The sequence below is a fragment of the Varanus komodoensis genome, unplaced genomic scaffold (genome assembly GCF_004798865.1).
Source record: "Varanus komodoensis strain SLA01 unplaced genomic scaffold, ASM479886v1 scaffold7_1, whole genome shotgun sequence".
NCBI lineage: Eukaryota > Metazoa > Chordata > Lepidosauria > Squamata > Varanidae > Varanus > Varanus komodoensis.
In genome coordinates, this window is record NW_025336479.1 from 3,349,897 (window position 1) to 3,370,807 (window position 20,911).

The 20,911-nt window shown below is 47.2% G+C and overlaps 1 protein-coding gene across 1 annotated transcript in view; it reads right to left on the reverse strand.

Moving 5' to 3' along the window:
• The window catches only part of ST6GALNAC2 (ST6 N-acetylgalactosaminide alpha-2,6-sialyltransferase 2), a 31,641-nt gene extending 16,346 nt beyond the window's left edge, over positions 1–15,295 (reverse strand). Inside the window, exon 1 of the mRNA XM_044453976.1 lies at positions 15,174–15,295. Within this exon, the coding sequence (XP_044309911.1) occupies positions 15,174–15,295 (122 nt within the window). The remainder of the gene's footprint in view (positions 1–15,173) is intronic.
• Positions 15,296–20,911: the final 5,616 nt, after the last annotated feature.

Consider the following 20,911-nt stretch of genomic DNA (forward strand, 5'->3'; position numbering starts at 1 on the left):
CTTGACATTCACGAAAGCTCCAGGCAGGCAGTTCAGGAGAATTGCCACTTTCCCAGCCATGCCCTGTGGAAGATATTTTAGGAAAGGCGCATGTTAAACCTTATCGAACTACATCTCATCCAACTTTGCACTGTGCAGTTGACTGATATTATTCGACAGTGCAGGGAAGCTGATGACCAAAATGCCCAGTTGGTCTTTTCCCTCTTCAGACAGTCGCTGAAGAGGCCAGAAACAAACGAGAGCAGCTGGCCCTGATTCAGGGCCATTCTTGTGCAGCAGCTGGCTCCAGGCCTGAGGCCGCGCTTGATGGGCTCACACCTTCTCCCATCAAGCAGATGATTACAGCTGTCAAAACAGGCAGCACTGATGGCCTGTGGAAGAGGAACAGGCCCCGGACCCAGCTACACCCAGGAGATCAGAGCTGGCAATGCTGATATTGCTGATTTCCTGCCTGGAGGTGCTCCTGTGGTATGGGAACATACACCTGCCTCCAGGACGGGAGCTGGATTGAGGGGGGTTTGAATGCAGATGCACTTCTCTGGAAAGGAGTTAGCACACTCTGCATTAGTAGAATGTGAAATTCCAGTGCATATGGATAGAATTCTGATGTCCAGGTGTTTGGCATTTCTGCCTCTAATACTGTTGCGAACTCAGCTGTGCTATTATTCAAAGCCGCTTTTAGCTTTGGCGAGCCTCAGTCATTAACGATGGCTTATAGCTCAGATCTAGACGGCACGGCAGAGCTCGTTGGCCATTTGGCTCAGGACAGCATCAGGGGTTGTCATCGCTTGGCCTACAACCCTGCAGGGGGCCCACTGCTGATCCCTGGAGCCCCCTGGCCCTGCTCCCCCTTGGCTGTCACAGCCTCTTCAGCTGTCTTTGCAGAGGGGGCCTGAAGGGATGCACATGGGCTCTTCCTAATGGGGTGAGGATGGGGCCCAGGGGGGTCACAATAAGCAGCCAGGCAGCAGTGACCATGATGAGGAAGCCAGGGGCCAACCGGGGGGGGGGGGAAGCATCTTGCCCATGGGCACCTGGGAGTCTGGAGCCGCACTAATTTGGATGTTCAGCTCACATCTACTGGCACAGTAGAAGCCAGCTCTGAAAACGGGTCATTCTAAGTGTGAGCTGTGGAGGCAGGAAAGCTGCATGCATCAAGGATGGATGCACAGCTGACTGCTATAGCAGCTCAGAAATTTCTGGAGAAGCAGTGCTTGGGCTTCGGCATGCTGCTGTTTATTATTGTTGTTGTTGTTGTTGTTGTTGTTGCTATTATTATTATTAAAGGCTCCCATTGAGGTCAACCAGCACCCCCAGTCGGGTGCTGAACTACAACTCTTATCATGTCTGGCCAGCTGGCTGCAGATGATGGGGGCTGATGGTATATTGCTTCTTCACCCTATAATACACAGTGCTCCTGCCAATGTGTGAAAAGCACACATGAAGTCTCCAGTCTTCTCTCCTTGGAAGGCACACTCACCCTGTTAAAAACAAAAGCAAAGCCAGACCTGATTTTCAAGGGCCAGACTGGCATTTTCACACCTGTTTAAAAAGTGTGCAGGAGTAGCTTCTAGATCAGGGCCCCACAGTGCTTCTCTGCTGGAACTCTCCCCTCCCTGGCTACAATCGGTACTCAGGGGCACAGTATGAAGTGAACAGTATCTTCTGGGGCTCCCAAGGAGGGCCCATTTTCAGCCCAAGAATAGTATGACTTCTCATCTGTCTTGGAAGCACATTCCAGATAGAGACCCTAAGCTACTTTCTCTTCAAACTAAAAGTAGTCAGGTTCAGCACACTTTTTTAAGAAAGCAAACAACATCATTTGTACAGTGGTACCTTGGCTCATGAACTTAATCCATTCCAGGACTCTGGTCGTGAGCCAAGTCTAATTTCCCCATAAGGTTCACATGTAAATAAGGTTGACAACAACAAAGGTCGCGGCCCTCTCCCCCCTCACACACCCCGAGCACCAGCGCAGCCATCTCCCCACCCCTTCAGCCTGACCACAACTGTGCCTGTCATCCCTGCACGCACCAGTCATCCCGGTGCACTGGGGGGGATAGATGGGCACAATCCCAGGCGCGCTGGGGGGGGGGGGACGGGTGCAATCATGCTGGGGGAGGGAGATGGCTGAGATCGCAGTTGGGCTCATGCAGGAAAGATGGGTGCAATCTCAGCCATCTCCACCCCATCCCCCACCCCCAGAACAATCCCAGCCATCTCCCCAATCGAGGGGGTGGGCAGGCAGGGAGATCGCCACGATCACGGTCACCACCCAATGCGGAGTTCGCCACCTGAGTCACAATTTTAATGAAATTTTTGTTCGCAACTCGATTTGGTCGTGAACTGAGGCGTTCGTGAGCCGAGGCAGCACTGTACTTGGGCCCCGCGTTAAGCATGCGCAAGGGCTGCGATCCTCCACATACTGACCTGGGCGTGAGGCCCCCTGAATAGAGCAGAACTTAGGTCTCAGTATGTACACAAGCGATTATGCTGCATGTCTCCATTGGTCTGAAGTTCTCCACTGATTTATTTTGCCTGAGGTGTGTGGTATAGCCAGGCAACTCAATGGAAGTTTAGTTCATTCATACTCAATCATATTTGCTCTGACTAGGTCACAAGCGAAGTTTGAAAACACTGGAGTATTTAAATATGAAAATCATTACATTGTTGTACCTAAAAAAGCAAATGTGGGTAGCTGGCTCGTGCCAATGTGTTTTTCATCTGGTACATTTGGCTGGTACATCTTCACAGGGATTATTAAAGCACTTAACTGGTCTGAAAGCGGCTCTTTAGGGATCGCTCCCTTGTAAGTAGAAGCACACAATGGAGAGCTAGTGTAGCACAATGGCCAGCAGACTATGCTATGAAATCCCTGGTTCAAATGGGTAGGATCCAACAGTATCCCAGCACCCAGGCCAATGGCATTGTGCCAGTACGAACCAACACTTGATCAACTCCATTAGCACTAACCAGTGCAATGGGGAAAAGTGCCATAGCAGCAAGCCAAGGCGGGGTAGGAAATGGCCATTTCCCCCCGTCGTGCTAGCAAGTGCTGGTTACGTTGCACGAGGGTCGAGTTTTGCTTGTACAATGTCATTCGTGTTACCGCAGGGACACAGCAGGACCGTATATATTTGCTTGGTTTATAGACTGCTGAGTGTACAGTATACCCTCGTGAGGTCACGGTTCAGCTTTCACGGCTTCAGTCTTTCACAGGACTTTTCTTGGAGCGAGTCCAAGCTGATCTCCTTGCGAGTAAGCCGGTGCCTCACTGTGCGGTGACTTACTCACAAGGAGGTCGTTTCCTCTGAGTTTGGACTCGCTTAGAGAAAACGATCTCTGCGTGCACTCAACCCTGCCCCTGCCTCGCCACGCGCACGTGTGCCCCCCAGTCCAGCCCGCGCCTCCCGCCCACACCGCCTTGACGGCCGGCGCCCATCGCCGGCACCAAATTCATGTTTTTTCACAAATCGCAGATGCTTTAGGAATGTAACCCCCACAAATTTCGGGGGACTACTGTATTTTAAAATATCATTAAAGACCTCCCCACTTGGGGGTGCCTTAGGCAAACAACATTCAACCTCAATTTCTGCACATACGCACATCTTATAATATGAAGATAATAACACTGATCTACCTCATAGAGTTATTGTAAGCCCTGCAAGAGAATGCGCAGGAAACTCTAAAGCAGCCTTGCCCAACCTGGTTCACAACAGGGTCAACTTGCAGGTAACCGTGCATAGCACTGCAGCCTCAAGACCTCTCTCTCTCTCTCTCTCTCTCTTTCTGTCTCTCTCTCTCCCTCTCTTTCTTTCAGAAAGAGGAGCTTTGTGTTGATTCTTAACCAGCAATCAGTAACAGTAAACATTCCCAAGATGTCCTTTCCCAAGATGTCGGGCCACCAGGATGCCTGAACTTTCTCAGATGGAATGGAGAACTAGGTTACAGCAGCGTCTCCGCCCACTTGCCTGCTAGGTGGGGCATCCTGAAAGAAGAAGAAAGAACCCCATTCATTGGGAAACAGAAGGTTTGCTTCAAAGCACCTCTCATAGCAGCTAGTCCCTATTTGGGTGGGCAAGGGAATTGATATCACTGTGTATCTATGAAAAATGCTTTGTTGTGGGTTAGACAAGGCACATGTTGTCAGAGATCCATTTTCTGAAATATGAGGTCGTGTTGATAGTAGACACAGCAGACCGACTTTGACTTCCTGAAGGGCAAAACCCCAAACCTGAATGAACTGAGTTGAGGATCAGGTTTTTTTGTGGTTCTGCCTCGTTAGCAGTCGCTCCTCACTAATGGGGCCCTCGCTTTCCATGTGTGCGCTCTGACCCCCACCCATGCAGCTCCTCTGCAACTAAGCATGGGCTCAGCTGGAAGGCAGGCAGATGCCAGCGCTTCCATTCAATGGCCTGGAGCTCCCACATGCACTGTGACACGCAAGTGGACCTCCAAACACAAATGTCTCTCTTCACTGCATCAGAGACAGCCAGTCTCCTGATGCACAGGATGTGGGTGTAGGCTGGCCTTCTCCAGTGAAATGAATGGATCAGCACTGTGTGTGTAACTGTATCATCAGCACTTCCAGGTCTGTAAGCAAGTTCTAGCTCATAGCCAGGTCAACCAGACATTTCTTAATGGTCGACAACCCATTCTACAAAGGCCATTTTCCCCAAGTGAAATCGACAAAGTCTGACTGGTTTACAACCCAGTCCATCCTGGTCAACTGGTTTGTGGCTTCGCTTTAATAATATGGCTACTGCCTTTCCTACAGTGACCTACACCAAGAACAAGGTCCTGCACTGGAAGTTCCTTCTTCAAAGGTATGAAGTCCATGTGTAATTCATCAGATGGTGTTACGTTCACATCTCAAGGCTTTGGGTCAGAGCTGAAGAATGGTGTTCCATGATGATTATGTACACACAAAAGTGAACAAGCGTGATTTGCTTGTTCCCTGATGTGGAAATCACCCTTTGGCTGTCACACAAAGATTCCCTCATCTCCTTCTGCCCACTCAAACTGGTCCTAGCCTGGGACCATTGCCAGCAGCCCAGCTCTTTGAATATCAATAGTCTGCATGGTTTCTACAATACTAATCCCAAGGAATCTGTCTTCACATGCTCAGGGAATAAAAATCTAAGCTACAGAAAGTCTCAGCATTAAGGGTTCTTGTAAACTGAAAAAGCTCTATGCGTTTCATTTACAGGATGCACATTCTTACCTCAGCACAGTACCACTCATGAAAAGAAACGGATCCATTTAGGTGCAGATTCATCACCCTGCATGCTTGCATGTCCTGCAACATCTGCACAGATGTGTTTATATTGTAATATTTGGTTGTTGCTTGTCATATTGCTGGGCTCCTGTGCTAAGAAAAGAATATCCACCCAGTTAATGCAAGCAATGGCAGCCAGGAACCAGGTCTGCACAACCATGGAGGGGAAACAAACCATGATGACCTATTTTCCTTCTCTGCACAAGCCAGACAGAAGCCACGGAATTGCCCTCTCCAGACACAGATTGCTGTGATATGCAAACCCAATGAAATAGCCCGGCCAGAGTGCTTTGCAGACTACCCTGAAACCCAAGGTTTGTTCCAGGGTTTCAGGATGGTTTGTAAACCTCCCCGTCTGGGCTGCCAGGCACTTTTCCCAGGCTCAGATGTCATGTCAACCTGCATCCAGCAATAGCAATTATGGTATTTCAGCAGCTCAGCTGCCATGGCTTATTTTCTCTCCATGATCAGAAGAACCTGCCCCTACTTACAAACCTCCACCTGCTTGCAAACATTTCATGGTGTGGCTGGCAAGTCACCCAATTTAAACCAGAAAGGTGTCCTATACCAGGATAGGAAACCTGCGGGCCTACAGTTCCCAGCATTCTTCACCATGGAGCATGCTGGGTAATGCTGGTGGGAGTTTCCTATCATTGACCTACACCAGCCCTATTCCAGCCTGTGGTGGAACTCCAGAAAACCCACTAGCTCCAAATAAAAGGGCAAGTGACGGTAGCTGCCCTGAGCATGAAAACAGCCTCCGTAACCATGCCAGTGTGCAAACTTAGCTTATTCAAGCTCATGAGTGCTAAACGACCGTCATTCTTCTAGCAGCAGGCCTGCAGATCCCCCAAAGTTATCTCCAGTGCTATTTAAGCCTTTGCTTCTAAGGAGTCTTTCTCATCTGGGGTTAATAATTTCAGATTTCACAAAAATAAATGCAATATGTCCATCTGTTGGAACTTGGCAAACAGCATCATTATGCAAATGAATGTTAATTACAATTAGTTCAAATATACAAATTGGGTGCCAGCACCTGGATATCATATGTTGCCAATGCGGTTGCCAGTGCTGATCAAGTTGTTCACCCCTGGTCTAAAGGGATACAAGAGTAACGAAGTGGCGCAGAAAGCCTGTGCCGCTTATGGAAATGCCTGCTTGGATTTCACCTCGTGAACTGAGTTTTAATAAATCTGAATTGTTCGAACATGTTATCTCCATCATCCCCCCTGCAAACTCCTTTGCAACTCAAAACAGACGGTGGCCAAGGCATCAGTCAGACTTTGGCCTGAACTGTCACCAAGAAAGAATGCCTATCACTGTCGGGACCATTAGAGTTAGCCCAGATCTATCTCTTGTCAGAGTGTGGGGCCTTGAGGGCACGCTGGCTTTCCAGAAAACAAATGATCTGAGCTGCAGCTACGGCCTTTGTTTGCCTCCATGTTAGGCATTTGCGAAGATCGGTATGATGGATTTCCATCAATAAACTGGTTAAAAGTACACCACTAATTCAACTGTGACACCCTGAATAAATTAACAACCTGTTGCAAAAAACAGTAATGTGTGGGACAGGCCCAAATTTGTTCTGGTTAGCTATTAGGCTGCTTGCTGTTGCCACAGGTCCCAGCATTACAAAGCAAGAAGTGCTGCAGCTCTAAAGTTGAGGAAATCAGGGTGCTACATCTGAAAATTTGTGCCAATAGTGATCTTTTGTGAGGTGGCAGTGAGAAAACAGTTCTAGCACCAGCAGTTTGTTAGAGCAGAGCAGAGTTAGGAATGGTGCTCTGATTATGTGTACCTGGCAATCCACTTGTGTGCCCAGGACCTCCTGATTTCTAGAAATTACATATCAAGATATGGGATGATTCAGATGTCAAGGCATAAATCCGGCAACTCTCAGAATCAGGTGACAGGCAAAAGGCAGGGGAAAGCAAAGATAGAGCCAGTGCAGTGTAGTGGTTAAGAGCATGGGACTGGGACTCAGACGATCTGGGTTCTGCTCCCCGCTCAGCCATGGAGCCAACTGGGTGACTTTGGGCCGGTCACAGACTCTCAGCCCAACCTACCTCACAGGGTTGCTGTTGTAGGGATAAGATGGAGGAGGAGAATGATGTAAGCTGCCTTGAGCCCTTTGTAGGATAAAGGCAGGATATAAATCAATCAATCAATCAATCAATCGAGACATTTAAATCAGTGTTTTTCAAAGTATGTTCTAGAGAACCTTTCAACACTTCAGTGAGGATTCTAGCAATGGCTGAAATGCTTCCCTTAGGCTTGTCTTTTCTGGGAAACTTTCCTCTGTAATGTGTCCCAACCGCAGCATACAGTTGCGATCAGTTTAGGATCAGTTTCTTAGATCAGTTTCTTCAATCTGGTACCACTCAGATGTGTTGGGCTACAACCCCTATAATTCTGGCTGGGGATAATGGGGGCTATAGTTCAACACATCTGGAGAAGACTGCCCTAGATCTCACCCCCAGGTTTTCTGCAATATGTTGGAGGCTTATTTTTGCACACACTTGGGAGTTCCTCAGCTAATGTGCAAAGGGCTACCTTAACATAGAAACTTGGATCCCACCTGTTCTAAATAAAAGGCAGCCTCTAGCTAGCGCAGAGGTAGAACAGGTATGAAAGCCGACACAGTAATTTATTTCCCAGGTGGAAGAGTGAGACTCCGGAACCATGTTGCTTTGCTCTGGCTAGACCAGGGGCATGCGATCTGGTCTGCTCCAGGTGTTTTGGACTAGGGTGAAGGAAGACGTACGGCCAAGAAGGATGTTAGCCTAGCGTGACTGAAGGGAGACAGGACCTGTTTTCCAATGGGCCAGGGCCCTCGATATGCACATGATTTGGAGTATCTTGATATCCGTGACATATTTAAATAGCCTATAAGAAAGTAAAGAATGAACAGCATCCAATTTTGCAAACTTTACCACAGTCTGAACATGGAAGATGATCACATTGGAAGGGTCACAAAGGGAAAGCCAGAGTCAAACCAAAAGTTTTGCTCTCTCCTTTCCAACCTCCTTGTCATTAGTACTCAATCTTCCAGAAATTTAGCATTTCCTGTTCCGTCATCAAGTGCATTTACACAGTTCAATCTGTCAGCATTTCCAGTTTTATGAAGTGACCTATTCCAAGCCTTATTAATTCCAGATCAAAAGAGTCAATCCTAAATTGTACACCCTAGCATTACTAAAATATGGGATCTCCCCCAATATCACAAGCTAACGAGAAGCCTATGGCAAAACCACCCCCCCCCCCACTTTGCTCACACACATACACCACATCTTCAAAGTTTATCCTAAGTAATTATCTGCCATTTTCCTTCTGAACTGATGAAATCACAGCAGGAGGTTACAATTGTTCTTTTAATGGGGGGGGGCACTTCAGAGGGGACAGGCTGCAAATGTGCAAAATCAAGAGAAATTTATTGGGGCTTACAAAGCATGTTAAAGAACAGAAATGCTGTGCAAGAGAGACAGCTTACTGCTCTTCCAGCACTGAAACTGAGCAAAGTCCATGGATTTATCTAGGAGGTATTCAGAGGGGTGCTGATCGCTGCCTTGGGGGCATCTTCCCAGGAATGGCTGTGTTATGAGGATGTGGGTGGAGGCAGGCAGGTTTTGCTCAGTTTCTTGAATCCTGATGCTCCAGGTGGGAGCATCTGCTGAGATTTATTATTGACTGAAAGCATGGCAAATGATTATTATTTTCAATTAAGTAGAATGTTAGAAAAGATTACAAGGTAACAGCATGAAAGTTATTACCACACTGTCTCAAAGAAAGACCAGTTTCCCCCTGCCCTCCCTGCTAATGTTATGTGCCCCATTAGGGAGGTTTAGCTTAGTACTGCCTGCATTTTATTTTTCTTATGGATATGTTATAAGATATTAGGTGCAAATGCATCTTGTGAATTTATTCCCTTGTCTTTCTTTCTTCAGCAAGAGTCCAGGGTGCATGTGCTTAACTCTCACCTCATTGGCTATTTTTCGATTGAAAATTCCCTCCCCTCAGCTGCTTTTTTCTCTGCAAGATTCCAGGTACAGGTAAAAAGCCACCCTGAACTCCACAGCCTGGAAGTGGAGAAAAAGTATTAAGCAGACTTTTCATTCCACAGTCCCTCATGTCAAAATCATAACATGTTGAGGCTGCTTTTCACTGAAACAAAAACAAAAAAGTTGATTCTTGCAAGTATTAAATTTTCCTTTTATCTGTACTCAGGATGTGTGCAATTCTGATGCAAAGTACTCCCTATAATTTGCTTTCTTCATAACCAAAAACTCATTACATATTTGTATATTATATATTTGAACTGTAAAAACAGAGAGTCAAATCGAGACTTGAATACCTATTTTGTGGAAGTGCTACCAAAGGACCAATAGTCTGGAAAATAATCTTGATGGAGTAGAGATGGAAGCTGTAACTTTCCATCTCAGCAAAGACAGGAGTGGCTTGCCTGTCATATCTTAAGAGAGCTGGAAGGAAATTCTGAATTGTTTGTGGAAAGGATGCCATCAGATGTTTTCAAAACCTGACAACACGCACATTGTTTGGTTTACTTGCTTCACTTACAGGAAAAGGGTGAAAAATAGGTTGCAGCATTTTTCCTCTAATTTTTAGCTCCAAGGAATTACCCTAAAACAGTGGGGGAGACTTTAGACATTCAGGGTATCCTGTGGTTTTGACAGTACAATACTGGGGTCTACTAGCCAAAGTCAGCTGCAAAGTTGAGACTCAAGAAGGATGACATACTACGGATTATGCAACAGGATACCTCTGAGCACAAGCTCAGCTTAGGAATTTGTGATTGGTCTCAGGATCAAAGTCCCAATCAAAAATCCACTCAAAAATCTACTTCAAGTATCCCCCCCCCCCAGACAAAGTTTGAGAAAAGGCTTTGTAGCTGTTGCTATTGTTAGCCAGTTGGGAGCCAGAAACCCTTGGCAATCTACTGATAATCACCTAAAGATCTCCCAGTAGATTCTGATCTACCTTCCGCCCAACCTGCTCTAAGGTATGTGAATGGCAAGGTGCTGAAAAGTTAGAACACTCTTCTCCAGCGGAACCTAAGACAAATAGGTCCATATTACTGTATCGCCCCAATAGAAAGTTTAGAGATACTGGCCCATAATAGAAAAAGAGCAGAAGAATAGGAACTGGTGGACCTTTCAAGTTCCTGGGTTCAGTGGAACTCAGTATGCTGAAATAGGAGATACACATTTGTTTCAGTTATTATGCTGAAGATCTAGGAAATACATTTACAAGGATCTCCCTCCAATAACACTGGAGGGCATGCTAGGAAGCAGTCACAGTATGGCCTGCAGCCTACAGTAGTTTTACTTGACCTATAATAATGCAAAACTCTGGGGAAGGGAGAAGCATGGATATTTCTGGTAAGACAATCTGGATCTGTTTTCAAGAGCTGTTCTATGCATTTTCCAAAGAGTCCTCCTGGGACTTTACGGCTTCAGAATGCAGGGTGGAGGATCATGTCTGAATGCTCCCATGCATCTAAAGCTCCCTTTGCAATCATTAGGCTGAAGGTAAGTTGTTTGATATATTTAGCTTTTGCTGTAGCAGCACTCCAACTGTAGACCTTGCTCCCCGGTAAAGTGAGATTAACCCCCTTGCTGTCTTGATATAGACAGGTTATGAAAACCATATTCTTCCAGCAAGCTTTGTAACAGATGTTGAAGTCACTCTCTTTAAAAAAAAAACAATTTCTTTTCTCATATCGGTATTTTAATGTATCATGTGGGAAAGAAAGTAGAATCAGATGCTTGCATATTCATGGAAGAGACCTGTAGAAAAGCGTAGGGACATGATCTTGCACCAGGAAGAATCCACCAGTTCACTTAGCCCAACCTCTTAAGGTCTCCAGAAGTAGCTACACTCCAGGACAATGCAAAGTTATGGCATTCATTTGATCTCACGGGGAGTGCAATCCTACGACCACTGATCAGCACTGGGACAGCCATCGGATACATCAGAGTCCCAGCACAAACCTCCGAAGCTGGCTCTGAGGCTGGAACTGGGTCTCCAGGCTTGGAGTGGCCACTTCTCCCTGCACTGGCACCAAGAGAGCCACCCTGGCTGCTTCCCTGAGGTCACAAACACAGCATCAGAGAAAGGGTTTTGTGGGTGACGGGGCCGGAGGGGACAAGAGCTACCGTGATACGAAGTATCCTTCCCTTGAGCTCTGGGGCACAGCACCAGGGGGCCAAAATCAGCTCAGTGTTTCACAGGGCAGGAGGAGTGTGGGGGTGACCTTCACCTCCATGCGCCTTCTGCCCTGCCTAAAATGCTCCAGATCCTCTGAGCGTGAAGGCATCCTGCTTGGATTGTGCCCTCTACAAACCATCAATGTAGGAGAGTCATGCAGATGGCATGGTTCTCCGATGGACACAAAGCAAGAAAAGAATCTTCTAAGCTAGCATCAGAATGTACAAGAATGATGGAAAGATTGGATGTGTTTGTTTGGATGTCCCCCCCCACACTTTTTTTAACCACCATGACTGTAAAATAGCCCCCATCAGTAAAGTGCACCTAAACTCAAACCTTTTGTCTTCAGGACTAGGCTAACCTTGGTTGTGTCAATGTGTATCGAAACACTATCAGTGACCTTATTCTTTCAACTACTATGAGCCATTTTCTCTCGGATTTCTGCATCATGTCTGCTAAGAAAGGGGAGAAAATTGTGTCGACACGTTGTCACAAGCCTCAAGCTTCTAATTACAGATCATGAGCAAACAGCAAAACATTAACTTTGACATCTGAAAAGGTCACTCTAGCATGAACCTGGTATCAAATCTTAGAAAATGTCCAAATAATGTCCAGACTTTGGAGAGTCTTTCTGTTATTCCGATCAGGAGTATGCCAATTCTGCTAGTAGCTATCGATTTGCTGTCCATCGCGAAAGTAAAAACTATTGCATAAGCTGTTGGAATTTATGCTTAACACGAAGTAACTTTGTGTTCTAAGTCATGGTAGGTATGCATAGGATTACAGCCATAGGACACCTATAGATGATCACTTACTGTGAGATCTACAGTGGCAGATGTATCATGGTGAGCATGGAACCAAATGAAAGGCAGCTGATCTTTAGCAATAGGACATATGTCAAGATAGCAAAAGGTATTACAGATGATGTAATCCTTGCGCAATTGCTTGAGTGCTGTTGCAGTAGCCAGCCTTCTCCGGTTCACTTATCCGGGGTGGGTGCTATCATTAAGCAGGATGAAACAGCTGCTTCAGGCGGCAGACGCTGAGGAGTGGGCCACAGCGAGGGGTGGGAGGATACCGCTGTGGGCGCTACGCTGCACATGCCGCACCTCCTAAACGAACTTGCCTTCCTCAGGTGTGATGGAGCACACTGCCCCATCAAGCATGTTGGTTTCTGGGCTGCAAAAGCTACACTCAGTACTGGAAGAACACTTCTTTTCCAGAAGGCAACCCACCCATCCCACCTTGCATCTGACAAGCATGACAAGCTGGGATCTGTTTGCATGGCAGATCAACATATGGAAAAGCTAGGAAACATAGATTATCTAAGATGTATTGGCTAACCTTTTTAAAAAGGTTTTCAAGATGATAAGATTGTGCTCTCCCATTTTCAACCACAAGTACTGCAACCATTATCAAGTACTATTCCTGTGCAAAGTAGTTAACAGCTCTTAATCTCCATAACTTGTTTATTCTCAATTTATATGTTGGGTAATTGAGGCTGACCTAAGCAAACTGACTTTAAGATTGCTGCCTACATCACATATTTAGTAACAGAGCACACACTTTGTGGTCAAATGTCAAGAGTTTCATTTGAAGCTCAGCTATGAACCTGCTGGGTGGATTTAGGGAAGCTATTGTCTCCTAACCTTTGGATTTGTAATATGGAACCAATATTGGCCAACTGTATTGCATTTTGAAGACTGCTGGGATAATGTACAGGAAGGAAGCAGTGTCTTCAACTGCTGTTGAGTGATACTGAAAACAGAATTAAATGTGTACTGTCTCACTTTGCATGTTAAGTTTATTCTGGGTGGTGAAAGGGGCCACACAGAACCAGTGGTGCAGGTGTGAGGACATGACTCCATGTGTGAAGAACAATCTTACTTTAGTCCAAGGTTATTTAGCACTATATAAATAATCACAAATACATACATAAATACATAAAATGCCACTTTAGGAATTCCAGGGACCAGTTTCAACCAGGCGTCCACAATTAGGACATGGTGAGTCTGCATGGTGAGTATTATTCCTAAAGTAGTCCTTACCTGAACCAAGATTTCTGAATGCTTTTTAGTCTTGGGTCTATATATAAGATTTCTAAATACTTCAGTAGTTCCTAGATTACTAATGCAGTTATTACCAAGATATACAGAAATGGAATAGATTCTTTGTTTGGGACTACAGCTGAAATATGAGATCAAGTACTTCAGAAGCTGATGGCTGCATTCAGAACTACTGACCTCAAAATTAGCATGAAAAGTAAGAAGCGAAGGGCTCACGCTCTGATTTATGAGTGTAAGTGTTTCTGTGGAATGCCAGCTTTTATCTTCCAAACACCAGTTTGTGTGTGCATGTGTGAGTAGGCTGAAAGAGAATTTTCTGATTAGATGAAATGCAGGGTGTAACCCCCCAAAAGTAGTTTTCTTGTAAAGTTTGCCAAACTGTTTTGTCAACTGGAGATTTGAGGTTTTGGCCCCAGTGTATTCCCAGATAATCCTCCCTCTGTAGTGGCTCGCTAATCTCTTAGGCAGTGATGAAAATGGATCATATCTTTCTCTAGAAACCCACATGATGCTGTGCAGGGGCTTTATATTGCTGAGCGATGTGGATCAACTGTTTTGCCAGGGGTCCACAGCTATGTCACCCCCAGTAGTACCGGTCATGGTTTACTTTCACCACTGCTCTTAATGTGCATCATATGCCTAGAGATGGGAGCTTGAACACACAAGTGGCCAAACGGGCAGTGCTTCAGCGAAATCTTTTCCCTGGAACGTCTTTCCATTCAGCAGAGGACATAGCAACTGTGGCTCCAAAGGTTACGTTGCTGCTTCCTCAGAGATGAGAATGAGCAGGGCGTGAACATGGACTATTGCACCCTGCACAGTTATGGCACCAAGGCTGGAATTCTTGAGCAATGCACCTGATCTCCAAAACCAAAGCCATCTGGTGCTGCCCTTCTAAGAACCCTCCAATCTTCTGGCTGGAAGTCCTGACCCACTATTTGAGGATAAGTCACCGCTGCCCGGAATCCTTGAAGATGCAAGCATCTGGAAGCCGCAAGCCCGACACTCTGGTGCTTTCGTTCCTCTGCTGCTGGCTCTCACTCAGAGGCTCCGAGAAGCTCAGAGGACAATAGCCCTCTTCCCTCTAACTTGCCTACCCCCGCACTCTCTGCACGAGGTAGCGCTGTGGCTGCTGTGCTTTGGTGTTTAAAGCACACGTTGGTGCCTCTGTGCCTCGGAGGGCGCAGGTTCTGCCACAAGGCAAAATGTGCAGCTACACCTAGGAAAGCAAGACTTCAGTTAGCATCCCTCCCTCACCCCCACACACTTCTTGAACCTATGCCTGTTTTGTACATTTGGGTCACACTGTTTGGGGCTGTGAACCAAGCGATCCAAAGAAATGGCACACAAAGAAAAGAATGTTAGGCAAGGGCAGCGAGGATGCGCCGCTCTCAGCCAGTGCTTCGCAGGGCTCCCGGGTGCCCCGAGGTGGCACCCTCGTTTGCGTGTTGAGGGGCTGCCCCTTCTCCCCCTGCCTCGCCGCCGTCCCGCAAACCCCCGCAGGCGGAACAGCCCCCACTCCCTGGCGAAGCGCGGGGGGAGCGCTGTTCCTCGCCTCCTTGATTCGGGACAGCCTCCCGCCGACCCTCGGCCCGAGCCCTTACCTGGATGCAGCCCTGGGGCTGCCGGGGGAGCTCGTCGAGTAGTAGTGGCCAAAGAAAACGACAGAGAACGCTAGCCCGACCAGCAACAAAAGGCAGATTCGCTTCCACCGGGGAGCGCCCATGCTGCAAAGTTTGAAAGAGCAGCGCGGAGGGGGCACGGGCAGGAAGCGCGCCCGCCCGCCCAGCAGGGGCCAGGCGAAGTCGGAGGCTCCCAGGCAGTGCCTCCCCCCGCCAAAGCGGGGCGCTCTTTCCCCCGCGCCCCCGCCCCCCTGCGCGCTGGACTCCGGCAAAGTTCTCCGCGCGGGCTGCTGCCGTCGCGCTGCGGCGCCCAGTTGGGAAAGGTTCCCCGGGGCGCGGGGATGGTGCGGCGCGCACTGAAGCCCTCCTCCTCCTCCTCCTCCTCGCCGCCGCCGCCGCTTCCCCCTCTCCCCAGCCCGGCCCGCCTCCTTGCCTCTCTCCCATCTGTTGATCGTTGCCAGTGCACCTTCGGAGGATCGCTAAGGAGAGGAAGGGAGAGGGGCTGCAAGACAGGGAGGGGCGGTGGGAAGCTGCTCACTAACTGGTCCGGGCTTGCTTGCTGGGTGGGGAGGAAGGGCCGGGGGGAAGCACTTCTGAAGCCGCGGCTCATGCCGAGCTGCTGGCGATTAAACATTTGTTCAAACAGGCATGGAAAGACCATGTTTGGAAGTTGCCCGTTCTCTAAAATTGGGCTGGCTGGAGGAATAAAATGGATTTTAGACCAAACGGAGACCCACAACACGCAGACACATATACCCCGAGCGCGGAAAAGTTCTTTGTGTCGCTCCTACGCGGACAAAAGATGCCACGAGGTTTGGGCACGGGGCTGGGGGTGTGTGGCGGAGAAGGAGGGAATAGCAAACAGATCGAATCTATCGTGTTTATTCGGAGTCATGCCCGGTAGTTGAATAAATAGAGGGGCCATGGAGACGGGGGAGAAGGGATTAGGTTTCTGTGCCAATTCATCCCCCTCCCTTTTGCTTCACTGCCTTCTTCCATGCAAAGCTGGAGAATTCATGGAAGCTGCTCCCCTCACCCATCCTCTCCAAATTATTCATAACCGCACAGAATGTTCATAGGTCTGAATTCCTCCATCCCACCCGGGGCCCTCGTCTCAACAAACATGACACCATCCATCCGCCCTGGTAGCTGCAACTTTATTGGAGTCAGGAGACCAGGGGCCTTCAGACGTTAGCGGCCACTTGTCTGTGTGAGTGACTTGCAGGCTGGGCAAAGCCCTTCACCCCTCTGTTCCTGTGCTCTGTGGCACCACGGCCCAGGCCAATGCCAGGGTCGAGCCCTTGAGGCATTTCTCACCTGAGACTCCTGAGCAAACTTCGCGGTCATGGAATTAGAGGAGGGGGCCTCCCATGAGTGGGTTCCCAGCAAGGTGCAGGAACCTGGACCGAGGCTTTTCCAGCCTTTATGAATGAAGGGAGCTGGAATTAGGAGTGAGTGGTGAAGTGACCAGCCTTGCTGATGGCACCCAATTTCTTAGGGTGGGTAACACTAAAAGGGCAGGGTGAGGGACTTCAAAGGGATCTTGCCAAACTAGGAGAAAGGGCATCAAAACGGCAAATGTGGTCCAGGGTGTGCAGGTGAGACACACTGGCGCAAAACAGCCCAACTTCAAGCAGAGGCTGATGAGATCAGAGCTGGCACTGACTGACCGACTTAGAAAGAGATCCTGCCATTGTGGCAGACAGTTCACTGAAGATGCCAGTTCAGCATGAGGCTGCTGTGGAAAAGCCAAACTCCATGGTGGGTGTAATTAGGAAAGAAATGAAAAAATAAAGCTAGTGGGATCATACTCACCTTAGATAGATCGATGATGTGACCACATTTGAAATATTGTGGTCTGGATCTGGTTGCTACACCTGGAAAAGCATGCTGCAGAGTTGGAAAAAGTTCAAAGAAGGGCAACTAAAATGATCAAGGGACTGGAGCAACTTCCCTACAAGGAAAGGTTACAATATCTTAATTTAGAAAAAAAGGCAACTGAAAAGGAGCCGTGATAGAGGTGTACAAAATCATGCATGGTATGGAGAAAAAGGATAGCGAGACATTTAACAAGTTCGTACAGGATAAGGCTGCCAATGGCCACTGGTCCTGCCAGCCATATTCCACCTCCAGTATCAAAGGCAGTGGTGCTTATGCCCTGTCTGTGGCTGCCAGGAGCAGCTAGCTAGCCACTGTGGACAGAATGCCAAGGGAAAGGCACCCTTGGTCTGATCCCACAAAGCGCTTCTTAAGTACTTGTGCCTGAAGTAATGACTACGAAGGCTAAGATGAAGAAGATATGAATGAGCAATAACATCTCCCTCTGTCTACTAAGTGATCCCAGCCAACTCCCACAATTCTAGGATTTATGGAGAGAATTCCCACTCATAAGAAAATGCTTTCTGTTAAGCTGGAGCCCTAATAATTCACTGAGCTATCAAAGAGTTGAATATGTCAGTCATTGTCACCATCAGAAATTATTTCCAGTTAATGTAAGAATGGTGCGGGCTTGGTCTGCCCCCATGTAGCACACCTATTCATGCTCATAATCAAAATGGCACATGTTTTTTATGCAAATTCACACCTGAAGTCCTTTCGCAAGGAACTGAAAATGAAAATTCCAACAGCCTCTTATATCCCCATTGGTACAGTTACCTGAGCAACACTGGATTCACATGCTCACCTTCCTAATAGCCTTGTTCACATTACACCCACTTATATTTTAAAGAGAGAGAGAGAGAGAGAGAGAGTTGCAGACACAATAAAGAATCACATTGCTGTCACATTGACATGCCCCTAACTAAACTACTTGGAACTGGATTAACCCTCAACTAAACAAGCCTGTAGGGTAGGGGCAGCTATTTTGCATGCCAGCATCTGACTTTAGACCTCCTGCATGTGTTTAGGAGCCACCGTCTCAGCCATGCCATAAAGCAGAAGCTCTTTCAGACTCAGGGACACCTTCCACTTTGGAGAAGCCTGGGGAGCACATCTCAGTGGTGGGTGGCATGGAAAGCTGGGGGCCTCTGTGTCTGTGGGGATCATCCTCTGTTGTAGCCTTTAGTCTGAGTTTTGTAGGAGATCGATAAGAATACGAGAACCATGATGCTGCATTAGGATGAAGTTCAGCACCATGGATAGCTCCTATAAACTGCAGGCTAATTGCTGCCGTGGATGAGGGGCCCCGCTGACACAGGAGTCACCAGCCTCCCCTGCAAATGACTGCATTGCCTGAAACACCATATTTTTGCTCACCGCCAGCATTTAAGCCTTCAGAGAAACATTTCAGCCTTTTAGAGTGGGAGAAAAACTGCACAAAACCTGAGAAAGCATCAGACAACTGGTGGTAGAGGAAAAGGAGGGGGCATGGCCATCTACAGAACCCCATTTGGCCCAATGGGGGTGAGAGTCTGGACCTCTGATGTAAAGGACAGAGGGTGCAAGCGATGTAGGTGGATTATGAGAGTGTAACTGGCGACAGCATGGAGACCACTGTGTGAAAAGCAACCTACAATGCTTCAGGGTCCCATGGAGAATCGTAAAAATGTGGCTTAGCCTGCCGAAGCTAACAGTAAGCATGACAGGAAGTCAGTGCACAGACTTAGTGAGAAGGCTCCCAAAAAGCTATGGATAATGAGTTTGTAAAGGAAGGGGACTCATGTTCTGATTTCTGGTCCAAGTGAAATTACTCTGGGGGCCTCCAAACAATGTCATGGTCTCTCAGTACATGCTCTGCACAGCTCTGCACAGCATCCTAGGTAGGGCTGCTAGCATTTTTCATCAAAGAAAGAAAGAACTTCTGCTCAGTGATGCTGATTGTTTAAAATGAAAGGTAGTTAAGAATTTCATAAGAAATGGCTTTGCCCATTCACATACACTGCCTTGAGCATGATTTTGCCAGAGAAAAGTGGCCTACAAATAAATAGATCATGATGACATTATTATTGCATTAAGCTAAAAATGCAGAATCATTTAATACATTTTTGCCGGTTGTTTAATGAAGCAAAAGAAGCTGACTCCTCCCGACAATTTTGGGCGATGCGTTAAAAAAAAGCTGACACGAGAAAGCCATTTTTTCTAGTAGAATATCAAGTGACATGAGTAAAGTCACCAATATTTGTGTTTTTCTTGTATTTTCTTTCTGTTCTTGTATTCTACCTGGGAATGTATTTGACAGGGTGCATAAACACATTCTGTAATAAATAATATTAAAAATATCTCTCATCATCAGTATCGTTATGTCAGGCCTCCCATTAAATCTGTGCACTGACTTCCTGGCATACTTAATGTTGTATTTTTACAACTCTTCACTCCTTGTCCCTAAAGCATAGTAGGCTGGTTTTCACACAGTGGCCACCATGCCGCAGCTGTAAATGTCTCCATTTACACTCTCATGATCCATCTACATCCAGCAGGGCATGAAGTAATTTTCTCCATATCACCACATATGGCCATAAAGGGATATCCCAGAGAGTGTGGAAGGTTCCCATGAACTGAAAGACGCTCCTCAGCTCTACCATGTGTAAGTATGCTCCTCACTGGTGAGTTTGAGTGCATCTCCAAACATCAATTGATTTAAGGTAATTTGAGGAGGTGAAGTGCAAGAAGAACTAGTGGAGGCTGTGTTCTTTGAAAAGGGGGTATTTATTTATTTATTATATTTATATTCTGTCTTTTTTCCTTTGGCAAGGAACCCAAGCCAGCTTACCTCCTCCTCCCAATTTAATCCTCACAACACTGTGAGGTAGGTTAGACTGTGAGTCATTGACTGGCATTACGTTATCCAGTGAATTTCTTGGCCAGGTGGGGATTAGAGCCCAAGACACTCAGTCACAGGAGTGGCTCCCCACCCCACCATCTTGCAAGAATGTTGCAACAATACTATTCTCAGACCCTTTGTTAGGACCAAATGCAAGAGGATGCCCTGTATGCTGAACATTTAGAAACATTTACATTCAAGTCCGAAGAATGTTAGTTCTTAGGTACCCACCCACCTAGACAGTGGAACTCTTTGTCCAGGAGAAGGGCAGGCTCCCAATTTTTGAGGACCCTTTGGCCCAATGCCCGTAGCTCTGCCTTCTCCCCATCACTGGCATGCCACCAACTGTGATGGCATCTCCTCCTTTCTCACAGTTCTGCCACTGGCTTCTTTGACAGGAGGAGAGCCTGTGAGCAAGTTGCAAGGCGCACAGATGGCTCCTCCTCCCCACCACTGTTGTCTTGGCCAGAGTAAAAGGTAAGTGAATTAGCAGATTGCCATGTTATAGAAGAGGAGGAGTTTCAGGAACATTTGTCCCTGTTGAGCTATAGGTCCTTGACAGGTGCCCATCCGTGCCTACTCTCAACATTGGCCCTGTTTAAGAGGACCACCCTGCCTCCTCCACTCTTTCCATCACTTGGCGAATCAATTCCAGCAAATATGTAGCATGCCAGACTGCTGAGGTTTAGTTATGACCAATTCTTCAGCTGCTCTAACTTCTGGACAAGGCCAATTCAATGCATTTTGCTGCCTGAAAGGATGGCCTTTCTACCCATTCCATGTACAAAAATCTGACTAGCTCTGAAGTTGAATGCAGGGATGAGAAAGCACACTGAAAAAAGGTACAGAGGTATAGCAGGCTAGATCATGGCAGAGGACTTCAAGCGTGCCATGGGTACAGGGGTTCTGCTATGAGACTAGAACTAAAGACAACATAAGGACTTCAGTTAAGGATTTGCGG